Source organism: Zingiber officinale, chromosome 3B (genome assembly GCF_018446385.1).
Source record: "Zingiber officinale cultivar Zhangliang chromosome 3B, Zo_v1.1, whole genome shotgun sequence".
NCBI lineage: Eukaryota > Viridiplantae > Streptophyta > Magnoliopsida > Zingiberales > Zingiberaceae > Zingiber > Zingiber officinale.
Genome location: NC_055991.1, coordinates 22,057,074 through 22,078,228, shown reverse-complemented (window position 1 = coordinate 22,078,228; position 21,155 = coordinate 22,057,074). Strand labels below are relative to the sequence as shown.

Sequence of the window (21,155 nt, the reverse complement as noted above, 5' to 3'; positions counted from 1 at the left end):
TAAGTTCAAGTGTGACTTGGAAATAGAAGACCCGACAACAAGGACAAGGCCGAATGAAACTCTTGAAGGCAAAACGTGAAGGATGGGAAAACATTTAAGGGACGCAAGACTAATGGAGGAGGCTAGAAGGAAAGGTCAAGGTTATACAAATGAGGACGAATACTTAGAGAATATTCTCGGGGTAAACCCTAGGTTTAGGGTTTACTAGTCGATTAATGTATATACCAGCCGACTGGGGAGAAAATATAATATTTCTATTCTCTCAACCTAAGTGGACCAGTTGACTGATCCTTGCACCAGTTGACTAGTATCGAGCCATTGAGTTATAACGATCAAATTTCATAAAGGACCAATCGATTGGTGGTGTGACTAGTCGATTGGTAACAGTAGAAACAACTTGGCTATTTTTCCTAAGCTCTATATAATAGAGCTCAGGGTGGCTGGCTTGGGTGACAAAATTAAAAGTGGTTAACCCCTAATAGAGTCTCCCAATATCAGAGGTAATCCAAGAGATCTTGATCAAGTTGTGGTGAGGTTTCTCCACCGACAATGAGGATTGAGCTAGCCGGAGTTCAGAGGATTAATCCACCGATGGATTGAGGGATTGTCCACCTTACAGACAGCCATGGAGTAGGAGCCCTAATCTCTAAACCACATAAATCAACGTGTTAGAAGTTTGATTGTTTTGTTTATTGCCTCTAGTTTTTAGTTTTCTTTGTTTGTTTTGGTATTCCGCTGCACTAACAAACGTAGGAAGGAAAGAAGTGGGTGATTAGTTATTCACCCCCTTCTAGCCAAGCATTAGGGATGACTAGGGGTTATCTCGGCTGGTAAAGGCGTGGAAGTTTGCCACTGAGAACATGGGTTCGAGTCCGCAGGGCAACGGGGATTTATTCTCTATCCCTGTGCAAAAAAGTCTCGGCCCACTGCGTACTTGCCACCGAGCTACCGTGATTTACCTCCCTCGTGATGACCCTGGGCAGGGTGCGGCGGGGGCCCTGAGGGCGAGGGTTTCGCCTTTTTGCCATTAGGGATGACTAGGGATGTAAATGAACCAAACGGTTCGCGAGCTATTCGAAGCTCGATTCGGTAAAAAGCTCGTTCGAGTTCGTTCGTTTATCTTATCGAGCCGAGCTCGAGCTCGATTTCGAGCTCGACAATTTTATCGAGCCGAGCTCGAGCTTAAGGATATTCGGCTCGTGAGCTCGCGAACATGTTCGTTTATAAGCTCGCGAGCCAAAAAAACGAGCCTTAAAACAAGCCTTAAATCGAGCCTTAAAACGAGCCTTAAACGAGCCAAAAAACGAGCTCTAAAACGAGCCAAAAAAACGAGCTCTAAAACGAGCCTTAAAATGAGCCAAAAAACGAGCTCTAAAACGAGCCAAAAAAATGAGCTCTAAAACGAGCCTTAAAATGAGCCAAAAAATGAGCTCTAAAACTAGCAAAAAATGGGCTCTAAACGAGCCCGAAAACGAGTCCGAGCTCGCTTAACGAGTTAGGCTCGTTAACTTTGATAATCGAGCTAATAACGAGCCGAGCTCGAACTGTTCGCGAGCTTGATAATTCTAAAACGAGCCGAGTTCGAGCCTTGTGATAAAAGCTCGATTCGAGCTCGAGCCCGAATATAACTTAAACGAGCTGAGCTCGAGCCTGATACTGTTCGGCTCGGTTCGGCTCGTTTACATCCCTAGGGATGACAATTTTTCCCTTGGGTTCGGGGCCCCGCGGGAAAAATCCGAAACGGGGACGGGGATCTTTGATTTTTTTCGAGGATGGGGCGGGTTCGGGGTGGGTATGGAAATACTATTCCCATCCCCGAACCCGTCCCGAATATTATTAATATTAATAAATAATAAGATTTTTTATAAATATTAATAATAGTGTTAATATTAATATTAATTTTTTTTTGAAAATATTATTAATAATATTATTAATATTGATGTTAATATTAATATTATTATTAATAATAATGATAAAATAATAATAATATAAATTAAATTTGGAGATGTGGCGGGGATGGGGGCGGGGATGGGGATTTGATCCCCTTGGGTTCGGGTTCTGGGAATTCCCGAACCCGAAAAAATAAGGACGGGGTGGGGATGGGGATGACAAACCCGCCCCCGCCCCACCCCATTACCATCCTTACCAGGTATAAAGGTCCCAACAATTGATATCAGAGCGAGAAGCACTCTTGAAGGACTAACCGCCTATAGGAGCAAGTACTAGAGGAAGACAATGGAGTCGAAAGGACCATTAGGATGGGATATCCGAATCCCACTTCCATACGAGGAAGGAGACTTTAAGTATTGGAGGATGCGATTGGAGACTTGGTTCCAAATGGATTGGGACCATTGGATTGCATTAGAAGATCCCTTCAAAGCTCCGAAGAACAAGAAGAGGAAGCATCTTCGGCTAAGGTATTGGCCAAAGAACAAAGACAACAATCAGAGGCTGATAAGGAGGTAATTAAAATTTGAGTAGATTTATTACCTTCTAAGGTGCTGTCTATGTAGGTAAATGCAAGAGTGCAAGTGACCTTTGGAAGAAGGTAATTGCTCTTCATGAGGACCCTACAAAAATCCAAGAAGTGGAGGAGCCCAAGGAGAAGAGCTCATTGGTCCAAGAGGAGGAGAAGGACCAATTGAATGTAGAGACGAGCTCAACATCTGAAGAGGAGGAAGAAGTGAAACCGTCTACATCTTCAAGTGAGGAAGAAGAGTCCAAGACTAGTGAGGAAGAAGTCTTGGAAGTTCAACACTCAACCTCAACTACCAAGAACAACGAGAAATCACACATCATGTGTTGTGAATGTGGTGAGATGGGATACTATAAGAGTAGGTGTCCATTGCTCAAGAAGGTAAAGGAGATAAACCCTAAATCTGATAAAGTTCTTTTGAAAACTAACGTGGGTTGTAGGGATGGTGCCAAGAAGAAGAGGTACATTCGATGCTTCATATGTGATGAGTGGGGACATTACGACACAAAGTGCCCAAGAAAGAGAGAACTCATGAAAATGGAGAAATTGAAGCAATGGAGGAGAATGAAGCGATATGGATGCTCATGTCAATGCAGAGCTCCAATGGTAGGTAGGAAGGTGCACTCTAACTTGAATTTTAATTTGGATATTAATTCAAGTACTAGGGAGATGCATGCTAAAAATAATAAAGATTATTTAACCATGCATAATTAGGATTTAGGTATAATGATAGAAATAGGGTCAACATAGTTGATAACCCTAGGAAGTCAAACCTAAAGGTTAGACCTAACAAGAACCAAACTACCATGCATAAGGTTAGAAAGGTAGTGAAGGATCTTGGCATTAATCCCAAGAAGGGGAGACACATGCCTAGAAAGAATGATAGGTCTTGGAATGTCCAATGTGGACATGTTGATTCTAGGGTTAGGAACCTAGAATTGGAAAATCAACCTTTAAGGGAAAAGCTTGATAGGGTAGAAAAAGTCCTAGATAGATTCATTGTAGGATCTAAAGGACTTGATAGAATGTTGGGTAGTTAAAGATCCAATGGTGATAAATTCGATTTGGGATACTAGTCTTCGTCAAACAAGGGTAAAAGAAAATTACCCATGGATCACTTTGGCAGGCATGCCATAATAGAGTCCCCTAAGGCTAAAAGAAGGGCACATGCAATGATTGCAAGTGCAAATGACAAAGGAGAATCCTCCAAGGCTAGAGAAAAGACATATGCTAGGGTGACATATGATTATAGTAAGGAGAGGTCAAGAAATGACAAGGGAAAGCAATGTAAGGATAAGGAGAAATTAACCAAAGACAAGGTGTCTAAGGTTATGAAGGTTAGATTTGTAGGCCAATTATCACCTGAGGTACACCGATGTGGCCTAACCATAGTAGATGAGTCACCTAGGGAGATGACTAAGGTCAAGAGCTCCAGGGGGAGCTCAAAGAGTTAATTTGGGACCCATAGTCAATGGATCTCAAGTGGGCATTGCTTGAGATTCTAGATGGGTCATGAAATATGACCAAGTGGTTTGAAGATAAACTTGAGTCTCAAACCTAAGAAATTGACACATATGAGATGTGTTTCATGTATAAAAATGTGATATTGGATTTATATTGCATGAAAATTTATTTTGGATGTATAGATACCATATAAACTAATGCTAGGGATGCATTATGATTTGGTATGAGCAGATATATCAAGAGAAAGCCAAAATTAGAACTTTAGGTCAAAATTCAATTGAACCATTTAAATAGTTTTAGATTTTGTGTCAATCTCGAGATCTGTAATATATATATCACAGATCTCGAGATTGACACAAACACAATATATATATTCTAAGTAGACATTGGTAAAATAGACTTCTCCACAAAATTTGAGAGTTTTTGGAGGCTTGTGAAATTTTTGGTGTATTTTTGAAATTAGGTCAAAAATGCTGTTTTGGGCTGAAATAGGGTGTTAGTCGACTGGTAATAGTATTCATCAAGCACAAAATAGTTCTTTAAAATTATTTCGATGAGATCAGTCGACTGATACAGATTAAAATTAGTTTTTCAGAAATAGAAAATGAGTAAAAGAATGGTAACAATGTTCATCAAGCACAGAATGATTCTGTGAGATTATTTCGATGAGATCAGTCGACTGGGGCCTATGACAGTCAACTAATACATGCTAAAATTGGTTTTTCAGGAATAGCAAATGACCAAAAGAATGGTAAATATGTATGTAATCTTATGGGGGATTGATACATGATAATTATCGTCATTGAGGTTAAAGAGTCTAATAATTGCGATATTGTTGGAACTCTTTTTGATGTATGACAAAGGGGGAGAAGTGTAGATTTAAGTGGGAAATCTAAATACCATTACAAGAAATCCTAGTTCAAGGGGGAGCTTAGATGAAGGGGGAGCTAGGATTATGTTCCATTATATAATCATGAGTAGATTGCTTATTTATTGGCAAAGGGGAGAGAGGTTTACCTTTGTGGGAAATCCTAGTTCAAGGGGAAGCTTAGGTAAAGGGGGAGCTTAGGATTAGGTTCCATGATTTATGTATAAGTTGGTTTGTATATTTATGTGCATATGTATTGCTATACTATTTCCCTAACTTAAATGGGTTGTCAAATATCAAAAAGAGGTCGATTATTGGAGCAATCTGTGTGACCTTAGGTTTTGATGTTTGGGCAAAAGTTTAAATTAGGATTATTATTATATTTGATATGCTCTTGTGAGTGTGTAAGATGCAGGTACAAGGCAAAGTCCAAGTATGATCTTGGTAGTGTAAGTCTAAGTGTATAATCTTGGCAACGTAAGTCCAAGTGTGACTTGGCAATGGAAGACCCGACAATAAGGACAAGGCTAAAAGAAGTTCTTGAAAGCAAAACGTGAAGGATGAAAAAACATCTGAGGGATGCAAGGCTAATGGAGGAAGTTAGAAGGCAAGGTCAAGGTTGTGCGGGCGAGAACGAATGCTGAGAGAATATACTTGGGATAAACCCTAAGTTTAGGGTTTACTAGTCGACTGGTGTATGTATTAGTCGACTGGAGAGAGAACAGAATGTTTATATTCTTTCAACCATAGTAGACCGGTCGATTAACCTATTTCGGTTGGGGTTGTAATCGTCAAATTCCGTAGAGGACGAATCGACTAGTGGTGTGACCTGTTGACTGGTAACCGTAGAAACAACTTGGTTGTTTTCCCCAAGCTCTATATAATGAAACTCGAGGTGGCTGTCTTAGGTGACGAAATTAGAGGTGGTTCGCCCCTAATAGAGTCTCCCAAGCTCAGAGGTTATCCAAGAGATCTTGATCGAGTTGTGGTGAGCGTTCTCCACCGATAAGGAGGATCAAGCTAACCAATGTTTCGAGGATTAATTCACCGACGAATTAAGGGATTGTTCACCTTAACGCCAACCATGGAGTATGAGCCATAATCTCCGAACTCTACATAAATCAACATTTTAGAGGTTTGGTTGTTTTATTTATTGCCTCTAGGTTTTAGTTTTCCTTTGTTTGTTTTGGTATTCCACTGCACTAACAAACAGGGAAGAAGTAGGTGATCGACTATTCATCCCCTTCTAGCCGGGCATAAGGGTCTTAACAGAGGTGAGTTGGAGCGTTCAAGTGATAGAGTCGGTCAGACATAAACTGGATATTCAATCGAGGAGCTAAGCCCTTGGAGTCGGTATAAGACCAACCGTAGACTGGTGGGTTGGCTGAGCCAAGAAAATTCATGGGTCCACTCCACTGGGAACACTGGTGGATTCGCTCGGTTAGGAAGACTGGCAGGTCCACTCAGCTTGACTAGGAAGACTGGTGGGTTGGCTCGGCTCGGTGAGGATGATCGGCGGGTTGGCTTAGCTCAACCAAGAAAATTGACGGGTCGACTCTGATCGGCTAGGAAGATTGATAGATCAGACTCGGTTAGAAAGATTAGTGAATTGGTTCAGTCAAGAAGACTAAAGGCTCAGCTCAGTTAGATAGAGATAGTTCATTGACCTCTTGATTTTAACCTAGGTAGATTGACCTTCATCGCATCCATGGTAACTTTTTATACTCACGATATCAATATGGTTTTTTCCTTAAACGCTAATTCATCCCGGACTAAAGCCTAGATAGACTAACATCGGTCTCCGCCCTTTAACATAGGTATTAGGCGTCACCTAGATCCGAGTCATGCAAGTAGCGATTTTTTTTTTAGAATTGTATAACTTTTAAATCACATATAAATCTAGACCAAGAAAGTTCTTCCCTTTGAGTCCTTGTCTACACAACTCCACTTTTTAATACGTTTGCTTTTCATTTTCAATCCTCACGTGAATTAAGTTTCATGAAAATGAAATGAATCAATGAAGTGTACTGCTCTCTGATCCAACTGCTCTCGAAATCCATGAACTAATAAATCCACACAAACTAAACAAATCCAAGCGCGGTTACACTATACGAGCTTATTAAGAGCATGAATGAATGAATAAATGGAGCAGTAGACAAATGGAGCTAAGGAGGAAGGGGCAGGTGAAAAGCAATATGCCTACTCCCAAGAAGAAGCAAAGGGGCTAGAGCACCAGTTAATGCTGCAGGAAGCAGGCCATGTGTAGATCAAAAGCATCCATTTCCGCTTTCACTTTGTGGCTTTAACAAATGCCCAGCTCCAGCTCTAAAGCTCTTCCACCTTGTAAATTCACCCAACACATGCATCAACGCAACGCAGCTGGTCCATCTCTAGCCATCGCGCATTTAATTGCTCAGACCTGCTCCAGTTCTTGGCTTCTAAAGGAGGAGGAAGAGGAAGAAGGAGAGGCAAATCTTGAGGGAAGAATGGGGAGGTCTGGATGTCTCGTCAAGCGAGTCTTCTCGCGGAGTCGCACTTCTAAGTGCCAGGTAGAATCAATCCTTCATCTTGCTCTGGATTGCGATTGCTTGCTTTCTGAGTTCTATGTAATTCGCTCTCGGTCTTCAGCATGAAAGGAGCATGTTGCTTGAGAAGATCAAATGGAGTGCCATTAAACTCTACCTCTGCGGGGAAGAATTCAGCTCTGTTCTGGTGGAGGATGATTTGGCCTCTTGCAAAAGCTCCGAAGAGAATGGAGATCGTCGAGCAGTCCAAGTGGAAGACGGCATGGATGGAGATGTTTCTGCCAGAGAACGTGCTGCCATTCTTATCCAAGCGGCTTTTCGAGGGTTCCTGGTACGTAGCATTCAGAATTCACCAGGCGAGCTTTGTTACTGAACATTGGTCGATCTATTTACAGACGAGACAGCAATGCAAGTTGCACGACGAAGGCAACGATGCTCGGTCTCTGGATTGTAAGACATTCGAGAACACATCGATCGAGGTTCAAATGGGAGATTCCGTGTGTATTTCAAGCGATCACGAAGCAAGTATCATCACGCTGCAGAACCATGCCCAGCGAAGAGCTAGATCTCAAGTGTTCAAGCCAAAGGTAATTCATAACAATCCATTTCTTCAGATACCTTCTTTTTTGCTTAAAACTGTCTATTTCATGCTGAATTGTTGCAGGAAGAATGGGACGACAGCACTCTCAGCAGCAGCATCTCCAAACTGAGAATCCAAAACAAGCTCGAAGCGACGACCAGACGAGAAAGAGCTCTTGCCTATGCCTTCTCCCAGCAGGTAAGTCCAGAAACAGATTCAAGAGTTTGATGCATAAGATAAGATGAAAGCAAACAAGAAAGCTGAGAGCTCTGCACGAATGCAGCTGAGGACTTGCATGACGAAGAGAAGATCAGCGAAACCGAACCCGACCGAGCTGAACTTGGGGTGGAGCTGGCTAGAGAGATGGATGGCCACACGCCAGCAAGAACACGCTTCGGAATTCAGTCAAGCTTCGAGTGTAATACAGAGGAGGATGGTCATCAGAAAGAGATCCAACGCGGCAGTGGAGGAAAAGGAAAGCTGCGGCTCGAACGATGTGTCAGTGAACTTCGATGCATCTTCAGTAGCTTCTCAGAATCCCAGAAATGGCTGTCAACCAACTAGCAGAAGGAAGTCCAACAGCAAAAGAAGTGCCTCAAGGAGGAAAATAACTGCAAGCAATCACAGTGCTCCTCATTCAAGCAGCAAGGTGAGCATGTCTTTTACTTCAAATCGAATAGAAGCTTAAACTCATCTACCTCACTGTCTTCGTAGATGAGCAAAAGGGAACATGAGGAAGAAGAAGAAGAAGAAAGTGAGACGACAGGCAAGCAAGGGAAAACGAAGAGCAGAGATGCTTTTGAGCCTCCATCAGATTACCAATGAACCATTCTGAAGACATGCTTAGTAGCTACACTTGTGTATCACTCAATAAATTTGATCCTTGGTTGGCAACTCTTCGTGTAACTAAATTATCGATAAGGTGCATTGCTTAGAGAATTGCTACAATATTATTTTTGCAAAGGTGCACTTAGAGTTGAGTGAGAATTCTGCTTGCAATTTCACACCCACTTTTATAAGTTTTCTTAAATACTCTCTTTGTCTAGTTTATTCATCTGATTTATTATGGCCTAATGCGTTAAATCATTTGCAATTGATTGGTCAGCTGGCATTACTTAACATCACTTCTAGTTAATTGATACTAACATTACTTAACAACGCTTTTAGTTTATTAGTTAGTCAACTAAACATGACTTAACACTGATCTTCACTTTCAATCAACTCCCAGATCCAATTAATAAATTAAAGATAAACATTTTGAATGCTCACCATTTGATAAATTTAAATAGAGTACTGATGCAGAACACGAATGAAAAGAGCAAAAAAAAAAATTTGTAGCAAACGACATGGTTCCGACTTGTAAATTTCTAGCTCAGTCCGGCGAATGAACCTTCTCTCCCATTTTTTGCTTCATTCACGTTCTTCCTTTCTTTCTTTCCCCTTCAAACATCCAGCCTTAAAACAAAGTCCAGTTCGTTGAAAATTCTCCTTTCTCTTCCTCCCAGCGAGCCGGCAAAGAGAAGAGAATCATCAGACCCAAATTGCTCAATGAAGGAACTTAGCTATTGGGGTGAAATTACAAGGCTCGTCTCCCTTGCTCCTAGTGAAAAATGCAGCGAAGGAGTCTTCAAACCCCAATGAAGGATTCAGTTCGTCTCCCTTCAGGTTGCTCTGACTTGTACACTCTAGCCTCTTCTTCCCGTCCCTTCAGCCGCAACCCTTAAACAAGTACCCTCCCTTCAAGCCGATCAAAAAATTCAAGACAACTGTTAGACCTCGTGGTTATTTTGATATGATCAACCAAGTTAGGTTAGGTTCTGTTTGGTTTTAATCCCTGTGTCTAAGTGTGCAGGAGCTTAGGAACGCAGGAAGTCGAGCAGAAAATGCAGCTGACTAGAACGACAACACGGGAAGGGAGCCGACGGGTTCGGTGCGTCTGAGGGACGAAAGAGCTGCGGAATAGTACACCGGTGGACGAGAAGAACGTACGCGACGTTCGAGGGACGAGAAGCCGGAGCGGAAGCCTGCTCGAGGAGAAGGCCGGAAATTGGGTTCGGGTGAGCCCTATTTCGGTTGACCGCAATCATCCAAACGATCGAAGCTTCAGAAGGTCAAAAGGAGCTGGAAAAGTAAGCTGAAGGCGCCCTCAACGCAGTGTTGAAGGTGCCTCCGCCTCCTTCAGGCGGGAGGACGCCCTCTATGCCTTGAGGGCACCCTTTATAACGTCTGAGGCGCTCTCAATGCCATTGAGGGCGCCCTCAAACCAATCAATGTGATTGTTTAGTATTTGAATAAAACGTTATCCAAATGTCTCGCTGGAGGCACCCTCCATGCTTATGGGAGGCACCCTCAAGCCGAAGATAGAATTTCTAGGTCCTAAAAAAGGGCCATGGAGCTAGGGAATTACACACCAACTCTTGTACTAACTTCCTAGTAACTCTTAGAGCTTTCAGTGTGTAAAAGACTTCTCTGCCTTCAAAGAAGGATATTCTTAGTGAGTTATTCAACCGCCTTGGATTAACAACTACACAGGTTGTAACCAAATCAACTGTTGAGTCTTCTTTTCTGTTATTTTATTGTTGTTGCATTCCTACAGTTGAAACATTGAGGAGGGTATTTTTTATTTTCAGACAATTCACCCCTCCCCTCTTGCCGGCCCGTTGCGCCAACAGCAACAACAAGCTCCTCTCAAAATTTAAGGCTACAACATCTGGGTATATATTAGATTGTTCAATATCTTAATTATTGGGTTGGGAAATGGTTGGGAATTAGTTTTTTTTGTGTTTGAGAGTGCTATAACATCTGGAGTGGTTGCTGCATAAATGAAAGTGTCTACACTGATTGAACATTTTTTAGGGCATCTATACATTCAGTCTCTCTATTTCTTAGCAACCAATAAACAAGTCATGTTTAAAATACTTACCTACTGTAACGCCCGCCCTCCCTGCTAACCCTAAGGGACGGGGCTACGATACTCTACGTACATATTACAGCGGAAGACTTAAAATAATTTTTCTTAGATTAATAAAACTTTTCTTTTGTTTTCATATCCGAACTACACTAATATGGTTTCCATAACATGATAATAAGATAAATAGAAACATAACATCAAGTCACCCATTTAGTACTACAATTTATGAAACCAAAGCGTAATTCTTAAAAGTTCTTAAAGAAGGTTCTTATTTGGTTGCCTAGCCACAGCCACACACATCTCCTTGCCTCTCTTGCTGCTCCTTTAGCTCATCCAGCTTTTTCCTTTATCTGTGGTACAAGGAAAGTAAGCTATGAGCACTCATGGCTCAGTAAGTTCCTTTCCTACTCACTAAAACCGAAAATCATCACATGATCAAAGAATATCTCAACATAACATGATCTCAACTAGTCATGACATAACATATCATACTCTTTAAGCATATCATGCAACATAACAAAATCATAACTAGTCATGGCATATCATCTCTTAAAGCATAGTATGATACATAACATAATCATATCTAATCATGGCATATCATAGCATCATCATAAGGTAGCATGGCATATCAAGCATAGCATGAAACATAACATAATCATATCTAATCATGACATATCATAAATCATAACATCATCACAACATGATCATAAGGTATATGCAATATGATTTTGAAAACATGTATCCGAAAAACATGTGTATGTCTCATAATCTTTAAAACCATTTCTTCTTACATATATACTTGAACATAATCTCAACTTAAAGGGGATCCGGGCTATGTACCACTTACATATTGCACGCAACCTATGTAGGTCCAAGGTAGCAAGTCTTGAACCCTACAAGGCAAACATACTAGGCCCGAGTCTTACTCCATCGACATAGGGGCACTTAGGAGCCCATCCCTAACGAGGCCCGAGTCTTATTCCATCGACCCCGGGGCGCTTATGGAGCCCACCCTTGGTACAAGCCACATAAAGTAAAGTACATGTCATACTTATACATATCATACATCATAAAAGCATGCATCACTTAGGCACACATCATATCATAAAAGTATGCATCACTTAGGCATACATCATGTCATAAAGGTATGCATCACTTAGGCATCCATCATATCATAAAAGCATACATCATGTCATAAAGATATGCATCACTTAGGCATACATCATATCATAATATTATGCATCACTTAGGCATAGATCATAAAAACATGCATATTTTAAGCATAAAGCATATCATCAAGCATGCATATTTCTATCCACATAGCATATCATGAAAGCATGCATATTCTAAGCACATCACATATCATCAAAGCATGCATATTTCTAAGCACATATCATATCATGGAAAGTATAAATCACAAGCATACATGTTTAAGCATAAGGGTGTATCATGTGATTATACTAACATAAGAAACATGGTAACATAGTTAACTTGGGTTCTAAGCTTCCTAATCCCTTGGGTTCTTATCATGGCCGAACCCCCTTAGATCTCAATTTAGGTAAAAATAACCTCCAAGCATGTGGAACCTAAATTATCATCACATCAATTTCATAGGAAGCATTATAAGCATGATTAACTTGGTTTCTAAGTTCTTCAAGTCCCTAAACTCATGTGGCTGAACCCTATCAGGTGTGAAACAAGGTCTCAAATGTCATGAAAGCATGGAAACCTTAAACCATATTTATAGCATTTTTTTCCAAGTAACATAGTAAGCACATTTGAGCTAGTTACTAAGTTCTTCAAGCCCTTAACATATGTCATGGCCAAACTTTTAACAAGTATTCCTTAGGCCTAAAAACAAGTATACAAGCATGAGAACTTGAACTAACATCATGTATAAATTCATAATAAAACATCATACAATAGGTATGGCCGAAACTTACCCTAGCCTCATTTAGGTCACTAAATAACATATAGCATGAGAACTTTGGTTTTCTACTTATCATATTTCATATAGAGTGACATAAGCATGTTTAATTTTTGTTCTAGGGTTTCTAGGGCATCTATCCCTTCATGGCCGAAACATACAATGACCCATTTAGGTCATGGAAAAATTATACAAGCATGTGACACAATCAACATATTATCATATTTCCATAAGAAGCATTTTTAACACCATTGGTTTCAATTCTAAGGCTTCTAGGTCTTTTAAACCCTACTTGGCCGAGACTCATCAGTGTATAAACTTGCTTCAAATAGCCTAAAAGCATAATAAGTCATACAAGTTTCATAGTATATATAAAGACAAGCATAATAAACATACATGTGAATTGTGTCTTAGGCTTCCTAGGTTTCTTTCCCTTTTTCTTTTATTTTTCCTCATGGCCGAAACCTACCAATCCCTAAACTAGGTTTTAAGTGGCCTAAAGCATGGAAAACCTAAGTAAGTTTCATGGTAAAAATTACTAAGAACATCATATACAAAGTTGGTTCATAAACAAGCTAGGACCCTTGTGATCTTACATGTCATATATCATGTAACTAAATTTTTCTATACTCTAATTAAGCATAAGAGCATCAAACAACTTCCATATCATAATATTACAGAGGTCTTGAGCATGTTAAAATTTTGTTTAAGCTTTTCTAAGCTATCCATCTTATCATGGCCGAAAATCTAAAATAAGAGTTCATGAATTTCTAGCAATATTCAACATGCAATTCTTTAAGAGAACTCTATATTCTATCATACAAACATGGTTACTTAAATTTAAAGGTCTTCCTAACCCTAAGCCCTTTTCTTGGCCGAAACATATGAGTGGATTTCTTTTGGTTCCAAGTAACTTTCATGCAAGAAAACCAATAAAAGGCCCTTAGTAGTTCATGGGGGAAATCTTGTACTAGTTTGGTTAAACAATGATTTCTCCAACCTTTTGAAAATATTTTTGGCCGAAATTCTAGGGTTAGGTACTCCTCTGATCAAGCATCATATAGGTATAAAAACATGAAGGAAAAACCTTCCTATATAGTATAGAAAAATATCATGAAATGAGGACTTGTTTAAACCTTCCTAGATTTGAAAACTCTTCTTTGGCCGAATTTTCTTAAATTCTTTTCTAGGTTTTCTAATCCTCATAAAATCCGAAAATCACATAAAAAGCCTTGTACCACAGGTGAGGGGAAGCTTACATCCTTTTCGCTTGTGGATCTAAGGTGTGGTGATGGAAGAAGTAGCCTCTTCTTCTAGTTCCTTTCCCTTGATTCCCTTGCTAAGTCCTCCTTGTATCTTAGGCTTTCTTAGGAGAAAATCTTGGCTTGGGGCCGAAGATGGAGGAGAGGGAAGTGGTGTTCGGTGAGGGAGAGGGAGGATGAGGAAATGAGAGAAAAATAACCTTCTCTTTTCTTGCTCCCTTTTATGTTAAGGGGGAAGAGGTAGCAAAATTGATTTTTGCTTTCCTTCTCCCTTAACCCATTTTCTATTTTTCTTTTATTTATTTTATTTTCTAATTTATTCTCACCATTCATGATGAAATAAGAGGGAATGAATCCCTTTAATTCCCTCTTAAATTTTCGGCAAAATGAAGAAAGAAAGAGGGAGAGAAAGAAGGAAGGTAAGTTGTCTTTCTCTTGCTCTTTTCTTGTTTTCTTTTGGCTAACTTTTACTCTCACCCTTATCATGAGTTTCCCTCCTTTGCTATCAATATCTTCTCTCTATCCCAATTGGTTTCTACTAATTAATCCTATGAATTATAATATAAGAGGTTCAAGGTTCAATCCTTGACCTCCTCTTCTTTTTGTTTCATTTTATTTCTTTTTGCTTTAACCCACTTCTTATTATTTTTCTAAGGCAAAAATCCTACATTCATATGCTTATCTTAAAAGCTTAGTGGGTGTTACACCTACCCTGAATTTTTATATAAATACAGGTAAAAAAAGTGTTATGGAACAAGGCAAAAATGATTCAAACGAGACAAAGAATAACAACGAGCATATGCATAAAATCCCATCTAGTTTAAATGAAGTTAAGAATCCTAAGATTAGAATGACTTTTTCATTTGAAGAGGAGGTTTGTAATTTTTATAAATCCTATCCTCAAAATGTTGGTTTCAGTATTTCCAAATTAGGTGAAAAAATGGAGATAATAGAAAGTAAAAAATATTTCTCTATTGGATGTGCCAAACATGGTAAGATAGTATCTCGAGCAAAAAAATGTTATATGCCCTCGATCTTCTACTAAGACGAATTACAAAGCTAAGATTAATGTTGTTATTCGGAATGATGAAAGCTTTGAGATAACTAGTGTCTACCTTAAACATAATCATATCTTAAGCCCTAAAAATTCAAGACATTTTAGAAGTAATAAAGTATTGGATTCTTTTACAAAGAGAAAATTAGAATTAAATGATCAACTTGGAATAACTTTGAGTAAAAGTTTTCATTCATTTGTAGTTGAGGCTGAAGGCTATGAGAATTTGTTATTCGATGAGAGAAAGTATAGAAATTATATTTTAGAAGCTAGAAGGTTGAGATTAAGGGATGGAGATGATGAAGTCTTGAGTATTTATTTTTGCCGCATGTAAATCGGAACTCAAACTTTTTTTATGTGCTTGATTTAGATGGAGAATCTCAAATAAAAAATGTTTTTTGGGTAGATATAAGATGTAGGGTTGCATATGATTATTTTTTCGATATCATGACTTTTGATACAACATATTTGACTAATAGTTATGACATGTCATTTGCTCCATTTGTTAGAGCGAATATAGTCAATCTATTTTGCTTGACTGTGGATTATTATTAAGCAAAGATTAAGAAACATTCATATGGTTGTTCAAATTGACAAGTATTGTTGGGCGTACTCCAAAGGCTATAATCATAGACCAATGTCGTACCATGACAATTGTAATTGCTGAGACATTTTTGAATTCTCATCATCATTTATGTCTATAGCATATTATGGAAAAACTTTCAGCAAAATTAGGTGGTCATGCTCGGTATAAAATGATAAAGAAACAATTGAAGAATATTGTTTATAACTTGCTTATAGTTGATAAATGTGAAGATAATTGGATGAAAATGATTGATGAGTTTAATTTGGAGAACAATGATTGGTTGAAATCTTTGCATGAAGAACGAAATAAATGGACACCTGTATACCTCAAAGATAACTTTTGCACTGGTACGCCCATATCTTAAAAAAGTGAAAGTATGAATGTTTTTTTTTATGACTACGTCCATTCTAAAATATCCTTGAAGCAATATGTTGAGCAGTATGATAATGCTTTGAAGAAGAAGATTGAGAAGGAAAAAAGTTTGGATTTTGTTTCTTTTAATTCTATCATACTAATAATAATTGGTTATCCTATTGAAAGACAATTTTAAAATGTCTATACTAACAATTTATTTAAGTTGTTCCAAAATGAAGTAAGAGGGTTGATGTTTTGCAATACCTCATTGGTGAAAGAAGGGACAACTTTGATATTTGAAGTCATAGAAACTATGTTGGGAAAAAATGAAGAACCCCTACGAGAAGTTTTCTTTAGTGTACATTACACTAAGCTAGATTGGCAAGTGAAGTGTCTATGCCGTCTATTTGAGTTTCAGGGAATTCTATGCAGGCATGTGATATATGTGTTATAAAAAATAAGGTGATTGAGGTTCCTATGAATTATATTATGGACCAATGATGTAAAGATATTAAGCATGAGTATCAAGTATCACTAACATCTATGATGAATATGTTTGTGATAGAGAAAAACATCGAAATAAGCTTCTCACTCTAGTGATACAAGAGGTTCAATAACTTGGGGCAACAAATGAAGACAGTTGTTCTCTTTTAGTGGAAATCTTGACAAACACATGAAAAAATAATTGATATTGATATTGATCATTCAAGAGAGCAAAAAGATTGTAGTTTGTCGCCATTAACTCAATATGGTGAAAAACTGAATGAAGTATCTAAATCTAGTACAAAAGTGATAGACTTTCCATTAAAAGCATGATCTTGAGGTCGTCCACCCACAAAGAGGAAATCGTTTAAGATAGAACAAATTATGAAGAAATTAATTGTGAAGGCCCAAAAGAAGGTTTGATTTATTAGGTTTAGCAATAGATTATTATTGTTCGGTACCTATGACATAACTTTTACTTTATATACTACATTAGTAGTTAAAGATATCTGTTTACTATTTATAGGTTTCTTTGTTACAGATATGTAAAGGTGATTTGTAGCTAAAGATGTTTGCATTGCAACTACTTTGTTGTGCATAGGTGTGTGATCAACTTTCAAATAATATTTGTCTTTTGTTATATGTAAGACAACATTGACTATTTGGATTTTTTTTTTTTTTTTTTTTGTACTTGCGGTAATATGAGTGCATGCAGTGCATCCACTAATGTAGTTTATGTATTGTTGGTTTAGTTGATTCAATCATGTGGAGGTGGTGGTTATGGCCTGAATTTTTAATTTTCTAGTTGAAATCCGTCTTATATTAGAGTTATGAATGGGGTGTATAAAATGTGTTCTTAGAAAATACTAATTTGATACTTAGACTTTTAATGTATTTTTGTCAGTGAGAGAATTGACCATTCTTTAAGTGCACTTTTTGTGCTTTGATCTGACCGAAGCATCTCTATGATTCGGTTTTATTTTTTACGTTTTGTGTTCACTTATGGGTTTAGAAGTCTTTCTTTTGATTGCTTTCTCAAGGTCATATTCCATTAGTGAGAAATATAGTTGTTAAGGTTCATACGAAAGAAATGTCATTTTCAAATCACCATAATTTTTTGGCCAAAATTGTCATATTTCTTCATGTAATAGAACATATGTTGTGGTGATTGGTTGTGATTTTTTTAAATAGCATAGGAAACAATAACATTGTCATGTGGAAAAAAGTACTTCCCAAGCCATTTTTTTCAGCTAAAGTGTAGTGTCCATAACCACCCCATGCGTAACCATGCATAATTAGAATAGTTCAGATATTTAGGTTACGAGGTTTGGCAGTTGCACTCGAGAAAACCCGAGCCGAGCTCCATGTGACATTCTACCAAGCTGGCAGCTCCATGCAGGCCTTTGGTTAAGTGGTCCGACTAGGGGAGAAACCGATCCTGCAGCCACGCGTTATTGGGAATTAGGAATTTATTTAAGGTAACAAATTAATTTAGCTAAGTAATTCCCTGAATTACAAAATTGATGCCTATTGCGTACAATTCAATTATGGAAGGTAATAATATTTAATTATTATGGTAAAAAGATGAATATGTTCGTCCTCAGTGTCTCCGCTAACCCATTCTAAGATCAACATGGAGGAGATAAATCACGGACGACTACTAATCTTTGGAATAATGACTAATACATAAAAAAAGATATTTATCTCGATAAAATCGAGATTCGAATCTAATAATATTTAATTATTAGACCTAACCTTTAAATCATTTCGACTTAGTCTAAGTCATAAATAAACAGATAAACTTGTTAATAAATTATGGACTTAGTCTTTATTAATAAGTGTGTAATATGTCTTTTATATATATGGTATTAAATTATTAGATTTGGTCTAAATAACCAAACTTGGTAATGAGTCACGTAAATAATAGGAATAAAAATTTCGTAAATAAGATAGGAGATTTATTTGAGGTAACAAATTTAAATCATGATATAAAACTTAGTTAAGAAATTGTTTGTGCAGTTTTGTACTAACAGTCTAATTCAGATTTTGATGAATGATAAGTAAATTAAGTTAAGTTTTATTATGATCTAACCACTTGATTAAGTGTGCAGAAAATCTAGCTAGGTCAACGGGCCGACCAGATAGCTGGTACAAAACCCAGCTAGGTCGATGGACTGATCGGATATCTGGTACGAAATTCAGCTAGGTCGACGGGCTAACCAGGTATCTAGTACAAAGTCTAGATAGGTCGACGGGTTGACCGGATATCTGACAAAAAGTTCAGGTAGGTCAACGGGACAATCAGATAGCTGGCATGAAGTCCAGATAAATCGACGGGCTAACCGGATGTCTAACAAACTGGTAAGTTAAGGTAAATCACTGGAGGAAAGTGACTAACTAAGGGCACGCCCCGGTTGGTGGAACAGTAGACGTCACTTCAGTTTAGGTCCATTTGGGATCTCTAAACTGGGAGCTTGACTAGTTCCTGGTCCAGGGAGGATATGAACTAATTACTACTCTTTAATTATAATTATGCTAACACTTGTCTTGCATATTTATTGAACTAACAATGTTTTGCAAGACAAAAGAGGGAAATTACTTTCGGGTGAACAGTGTCTAAAGGCGCCTTCCATGACTATGGAAGGTGTCTTCGCACTGTTCATAGAAGGCGCCTTCCATGGCCATGGAAGGCGCCTTTCGCAGGATAAACTTGGACATCATCGCGGATAAGAGCCGAGCCATTCGGGATAGAGTTTGACCAGTTGAAGGCACCTTCCACACCTATGGAAGTCGCCTTCCACAGCCTATATAAGGCAGGCTAGACCAACCAATCAAGAACAACACTTATACGAGCTACTGCGCATCCATTTGAGGCTCCAACTACTCCAGGCTCCTGCTATGACTCTACTACAAAGCTGCTATGTCCGACGACTACTCCGAGGACTTCCGATCATGATAGGCAGACCGACTCTGACATGAGCGCTTTCACATCAATTCCTAAAGTGTCAGTAACAAGATTTCTAGTTGTAATTAAATTCTGCAAACGGAAAGTGTAGTCTGTTATACTTCTCCGAACTTTCTCTATACTCGATTCCCTTTTGCGAAGGTACCGAAAGAGGTTTTTAGTAGATTACCCATCGATAGGTCCGCGGGACCTGGCTCTGAACCAAGTAAAACCACTTGTATTTTCTGTGTTGTTCACTCTTTTAATTTCCGCTGCGCATACTCGTGATTTCAAAACCAAAAAATATGAGTTTTTGAAAACCACATGATTCACCCCCTTCCCCTCATATGCGTAATCGATCTAACAAGTGATATTAGAGCAGGTTCTGCTCTGAATTGGTGCAACCACCAATCAAGTAAGGGAAATTATTTTTAGATTTTTTTATTTTTCGTATTCTATTTGAATTGATAAAGCTTTACCTGTTTAGATAATTTTTTTCATTCAGTTTTAATTTGAGATTGGTACAACACTTCTCAAATTTTCTACATTTTTAAATATATCTCAAACACTGCTAATCCAAGACCAAGTCTTGGTACCCTATTTTAGTTTTTTTCTACAATTGTGAAATGACACAACTTGAAGGGTACACACCGTTCGTCCTCCCCTATTCAACAGTGACGACTTCTCGTACTGGAAGAAGTGGATGGAGGTGTACCTAAAAACAGACTACGGGTAGTGGTTCAGCATCGTCAAAGGGTACAAGGCTCCAATTGACCACAACACCGAAATTCCAATGGACCTAGAAAATTAGGATCCAGAAATGAAGAAAAAAGCACAAATTGACTTCAAAGCCCTCAACATAATCCAATGTGGGCTAACAAAAGAAGAGTTGAACCGCGTTGGCCTACACGAAAACGCAAAGGAACTTTGGGACAAGCTCATAGAACTACATGAGGGAACCAACAACACAAAGGTAACAAAGAGAGATTTATTTTTAAATAAATTATTTAATATCAAAATGTAGAAAGGTGAGACTGTCAGTCAGCTGCATGTGAGGATAAAGGGCATCCTCAACAGACTCCACACAATCGGCCACCAATTAGAGAACCGAGATCTGATAAAGTGTGCCTTAAATGCATTTCCTCAAAATGCACTGTAGGCATCCATCATGGATGCCTATAAGATTTTGAGGAACTTGTCAAAGTTAAAACTAGATGAATTATTCTGTGAACTAGAACTACACGAACAGACTAACGTCAAATCCAAGAAAGGTCTTGCTCTTATTGCAGGGTCATCAAAAGATAAGTCCAAATACAAGCCGAAACCTGAAGTCGAGTCTGACCCAGACTCAGATGATGAAGAACACCTAGTGAACTTGGTAAAAAAAAATATTCACTAGGAGAAAGAAGAACTTCACCAGCAAGGACTTGCAAAAGATCAACTCCACCTCCAACTCTAACAATAAAAATGTGACCTACTTTGGATGCAATAAGAAGGGACACTACAAGACCGACTGCTCGAATCTAAAGAAGAAGAAGGCTCTCAAAGCAACGTAGAATGAATCATCCGGAGATGAATTAGACGGTGGAGAACCGAAGCACTCCAACTACCTCGCGCTAATGGCTTACGAAATAGAATCGGAGAACGAATCGAAAGACGGGTTGACACCCGAATCAAGCCACAAGTCCATACTCGTTTCCGAAGGTTCTGATGATGTATAC

At 38.6% G+C, this 21,155-nt stretch overlaps 1 protein-coding gene across 1 annotated transcript; it reads left to right on the top strand.

The window, feature by feature from the left end:
* Positions 1 to 4,385: 4,385 nt before the first annotated feature.
* Positions 4,386 to 8,939, top strand: LOC122056159 (protein IQ-DOMAIN 33-like). The gene is made up of 6 exons (XM_042617973.1): positions 4,386 to 7,357; positions 7,437 to 7,664; positions 7,729 to 7,920; positions 7,998 to 8,111; positions 8,197 to 8,562; positions 8,628 to 8,939. Exons 1-6 carry the CDS (start codon positions 7,118 to 7,120, stop codon positions 8,736 to 8,738), a joined length of 1,251 nt encoding a protein of 416 aa, XP_042473907.1. The 5' UTR covers positions 4,386 to 7,117; the 3' UTR covers positions 8,739 to 8,939.
* The last annotated feature ends 12,216 nt before the right edge of the window (positions 8,940 to 21,155 follow it).